At 53.0% G+C, this 4,991-nt stretch overlaps 1 protein-coding gene across 2 annotated transcripts; it reads left to right on the forward strand.

Moving 5' to 3' along the window:
- Positions 1-284: 284 nt before the first annotated feature.
- On the forward strand, positions 285-3,442 carry LOC122382776 (dehydrogenase/reductase SDR family member 11-like). 2 transcript variants are annotated; one of them, XM_043368565.1, is made up of 6 exons: positions 285-384; positions 1,511-1,651; positions 1,906-2,187; positions 2,290-2,439; positions 2,755-2,895; positions 3,194-3,442. In XM_043368565.1, exons 2-6 carry the CDS (start codon positions 1,520-1,522, stop codon positions 3,233-3,235), a joined length of 747 nt encoding a protein of 248 aa, XP_043224500.1. In that variant the 5' UTR covers positions 285-384; positions 1,511-1,519; the 3' UTR covers positions 3,236-3,442. The 2 variants fall into 2 exon arrangements, with proteins under 2 accessions (XP_043224500.1, XP_043224499.1); XM_043368564.1 differs by having other exon boundaries at positions 314-467.
- Positions 3,443-4,991: the final 1,549 nt, after the last annotated feature.

Here is a 4,991-nt window from a genome sequence, read left to right on the forward strand (position 1 = left end):
ATCGAAGAAGACAGTCACAGCTAGCGACATCTAGAGATGATAGCCAGAACATGGCTCCTAGCGACATCTACCGTCAGCGACAAAAGTCCAAGTGTTTATTATCTGGGCGTATCCCAATCGGCTACGGTCCAGTGGCGGTGCACGCAAGGTGCACGTTCAGGTCGGATCCCGCATATCGGATGCACGTCGACCACTGATGCATGCCCTTGGTTCGCCTACTTTTGACTCAAAGATCACCTCACAGCTTACCCTGACCTGATAAACCGCTGGTGGTCTGCTTAAATGCGCAAAACAACTGTTTGTTATCGCGTTCACATAGCAACGCCCCTGAGCCAGGCAGCGCCTACGGCTGCGTGAGCAGCGCAGGCTAGCTTACACGTAGCGGTGAGCAGTTTGGCAGGTGATCGTCGCCGGTCGGTTGGGTCCCGGGCCAAAAGTATTGGAGCTACGCGAGACGCACCTGACGGGTGAGGCCGAGCTCGTTCGACTGATCAGCTCGTGGTGTTCCAGTTCGACACTAGGCGTCAGGCGATTTATATTTTTAAATTTTATTTGATTTTAAAGTCATCGGTGGCGACGCCGTTTCAATGTGCTTATTTGATATGCTTAGACAAATGAAGCTTCTTACAAGTTTCAGAGGGGAAACAATGCCAAAGAGGCAAACGTCTTCGATAGTGATGAAATAGTGCCCTTTGCGGATGTACGCGGTCGCAATCGCTTTTATCGCTCGATTTCGTAAGCATGATACTGTAGGCTTGTCTACGCTGTGAACTGTGAAGTAGATTGTTTTACATTCACATGTTGTGTCAGAGACCACCATCGTCACCCGAGCTTCCGCGGCGGTGACGCTGGTGACCGGTGACCTTTTACTGACACCAGCGTGACCTGATGGAGCAGTGAGCCAGGAGGGTGACCTGTGTGACCCCTGTGCTGACCCCCAGGGTGACCTGATGGACCGACGGGCCGGAAACCGTGTGACCCTGTAATGACCCTCGGAGATGCCCTGATGGACCGCTGGGCCGGGAGGATGGCGCTGCTGACCGGTGACCTTTTGATCCTCAGGGCAACCCGATGGAGCGATGGTCCGGAATGGTGACGCTGGTGACGCCCCTGTCCCCCGGCCCTATCCTGACCTGCAGGGTGACCCGATGGGGCGTTGGGTCGGGAAGTGACCTGTGACCTCTGTACTGACCCCCAAAGTGACCTGATGGAGTGCTGGGCCGGAAATGTGGCGCTGATAACCGGCGACCCTTTACTGAACCCAAGCGTCACCTGGCCTGGGACAATAGGCGTCCCACGTGGGACGGAAGAGTGGCGCTGGTGACAATGACCTTTTACTGACCCTTCAGAGTTCAGAGTGACGGTATCACCTGACCCTTCAGAGTTCAGAGTTCAGAGTCATGGAAAGGGACCTGTGTGACATCTGCACTGACCCCCAGGGTGACCTGATGGACCGCTGAGCCGGAAGGGTGGCGCTGGTGACCTGTGTGACCTATGTGCTGACCCCCAGGGTAACCTGATGGACCGGTGGGCCGGAAGGGTGGCGCTGGTCACCGGTGCCAGTGTCGGTATCGGTGCCGCCATCTGTAGGGAGCTCGTCAAACATGGTATGATCGTCATCGGCTGCGCAAGAAACGACAAACAAATTGAGGTTCGGACCCGTTTCTGATTACTAGTTACTGTCTATGCCTAAAGGTTGTACACCGTTAAAACAACATTGTTATTATTAAGGGAAATGAATACGATCTCTCTCTCCGTGAACACGAGCTGATGAACTCTCCGCGAGGCGCGAAGTGATTTTTTTACGTGAATGAACAAATTAAATTTGAATTAACCACGTACCGTCCAATCACTTTTCGTTCCACCGAGTAAGTCGTTGGATCACGCGCGCCCGATCTCCCCCAGGCGCTGTCCGTGGAGCTGGCCGGCCAGGCCGGCTCCCTGGTGGCCTTCCACTGCGACCTGAACGACTCGGACCAGATCGAGACGCTGTTCGCCACCGTCCGCGAACAGTTCGGCGGCATCGACGTGTGCGTCAACAACGCCGGCCTCTACTTCACCGGCTCGCTGCTCAACGGAGACGTGGAAAAGTGGCGCACCATCCTCAACGTCAACGTGCTGGCCGTGGCGCACTGCGCCCAGCTGGCCATCCGCAGCATGCGCGACCGTAACGTCGACGAGGGACAGGTGAGCCGAGCCGCCGCGGAGAGAGCGCGCCAGTGTCCGTGCAGAGGTGCACTGCCCCGTCCACTGTGTCCCGATGACCCTGACCGCGCCGTTCGCCGGCAGGTGATCAACATCTGCAGTCTCTCCGGGCACCGGGTGCCCCCGAACCCGGACGTGCACTTTTACGCGGCCTCCAAGTACGCGATGACGGCACTAACCGAGGGCCTGCGTCAGGAGCTCGCTGCCGAGCCGCCCACCAAAATCCGCGTGGCCGTATGTATAGGTCTATAGGGCTCTTGGCGCGATGCATTCAAACTAGCGTTTGGTGTTACTCCAACCTACCCGTAGCTCAGGCCATCTAACAGCATCGGCACACCGTTTTAAAACGATGATTCGACCCTTCCTGTAGTTAAAACCCGTCAAAACTTAGATGACAACACTGGATGACATCGCTTTGCGAGTGCACATATTTGCATAATTGACATTTTGAAAATTTGCTGTTAAAAATGCATATCCATTTTTATCATTGCCCTATTTTCAATAATATCGACTGTCACGATATTAAACGGTAACACGCTCTTTTCCCAGCAAATATCCCCGGGTCTGGTGCAGACCGAGATAGCGGCCCGGGCACACAACGAGCCGGGTCGAGTCATGGAGCTGGGCGTCGAGGCGAAGAACATTGCCGACGCCGTGCTGTACATCCTGTCGACCCCACCGGAGCTCCAGGTGAGACGACAAACAGCTATCCACCACCTCGTCCGTCCAGGAAATAGCTCGGTCCACTCTGATCTGGAGGACGGCGGCCGTCGTCAGACGTGCATCAACGGGGTGCTGAGTTTGTCATTTCATGTTCAATAATCAGAAAATATTCGCAATAATTCTATCTCGATAACGCAACGAGTTAATCGAGTTAACGCTATAATCACCCTTGACCAGCAGCCACAAGCTCGTTGTTGATAAATTGCAATACCATGCCGGCGGTCACAGGATGTCGCCTCTATAGATTCGTCTACTGTCATTTCAGGTCCACGACATTCTCCTACGACCGACAGCGCAGCGGACCTAACTTCAGGGGCTGCTAGAGACCGGATGAGGGCCATCGGGTTCGCGCAGCTGCCTGGACGGCACAGTGTTGTAACGGTGCCTAGCTCCTGATGTCAACTGCCATCCCGTCTCCGCCGACCGCGACTGTTCCGTTCCCGCCACGGCCGGAACACATAGCTTATGCGCTGTGGCGCCGTTGAACGCGATTTAAATACATGTGCAGACCTGAGACCTTCTTCAGTAATATTTTGCCAGGTGTGAGTGGTGAAATGCATGTGGCTCAGGCTATCGCCTATCGAGCGCATTCAGCATTCACACTAATAACACCAAATATCGACACCTTTTTTTAAACCCCACATTTGTTCTCCGGTGAATTTCAGACAAGTTGGTTAGAGACCTTCAAAAAAGGTAAAATCACTCGATTTTTCTCAAGTTTGTCTGTCTTGGCAGATAAAGCAATACCAGAACAGGCCTACGAACACACATATTTGATCAGGATCGGACGATTGGACACTTTTAAAAGGAGATCTTTCGTACCTCCCGGAAATTCACGGGAGAGCAGATGTGGGGTTTAAAAAAAGGGGTCGATATAAACATTAGCATTCTGCAACGGTTTCGGATACCGGAGGGGTGTGTGCTGCCATCATCCGCTGGTACGCTGCCGGTGGACTGCAGGCATGCAGGCCGCAGGGGCGCCACTTTGGTCTGCGGGCTCTACCGGCCTGACCGGCCTGACACCTAGCCCCGTAGCGGCGCTTGTTGTCTGCGACCCTGGAGATCCTCGAGCAACGTGCGCCCGGGCGGGATGCGGAAAGCAGCCAAGCTGCCAAGGCCTTGCTAGTATGGCAATGCCAATGACATTTGGTGGCAGGTCACGGAGCACGAGCAGGATTTATCACACCCTCCGCAAGCTAATCAGACCGAGCGGTCAAATCGAACATTATCATCCTGGAGGATGAACTGGCCGATCCACAGCTCCTCCCGCGCCGCACCGCCCGCACTGTCGTCAGGCTGTTCCAACTTAACACATGGTTATAAAGGGCTGCGGAGTCGGAGTCGGAGTCGGAGTCGGAGTCGGAGTCGGTCGGAGTCGACAGTTGTGACCGGAGTCAGAGTCGGAGTCGGAGTCGATTTTAGAAACACGAGCCGGAGATGGAGTCAAAGTCACCGAAAATCTGTCGACTCCGCAGCCCTGGAGTCGGAGTCGGGAGTTGGAGTCGGTCAGAGTCGACAATTCTGCCCGGAGTCGGAGTCGGAGTCGGAGCTGGTTTTTGACAGCCGGAGTCGGAGTCGGAGTCGGAGTCGCCGAAAATCCATCGACTGCGCAGCCCTGGTTATAATTTCAGGTCACTACCGTTCTCTCTACTGCTATCGTTCGACTTTCTCTCGGTGGAACAAATCATTGACAGGTTATGATTACGACTCACGGCAGGCTGAACTTCGTTCTATTCGTTCTATTCTCCTTTGTAATTTTACTCGGGATTTAAAAACTTTGAGTGAATTGATTTGGTAAATTACAAAACTAAATATTTTATATTGACGTCATCAATATTATTTATTATTTAGCGTTGATGAAGCATTGTTTTTGTAACATTGAATGTGAGAAGATTAAAAAATAGTCTCTGTTATTTTCATTGCAAAAAAATCACAAAATTGACATTTTTGTTGCTGGCAAACAGTGCTCCACAATAAATACCTGTCCGCCATTGGTCAACTAAAGGATTCCTGTGACGTCATTATTATTGTCATCGTAAGGTACTTTTTAAATAGTTTGCGAA

The sequence above is a fragment of the Amphibalanus amphitrite genome, unplaced genomic scaffold (assembly GCF_019059575.1).
Source record: "Amphibalanus amphitrite isolate SeventyFive unplaced genomic scaffold, NRLGWU_Aamphi_draft 000146F_arrow, whole genome shotgun sequence".
In the NCBI taxonomy this organism is placed as follows: domain Eukaryota; kingdom Metazoa; phylum Arthropoda; class Thecostraca; order Balanomorpha; family Balanidae; genus Amphibalanus; species Amphibalanus amphitrite.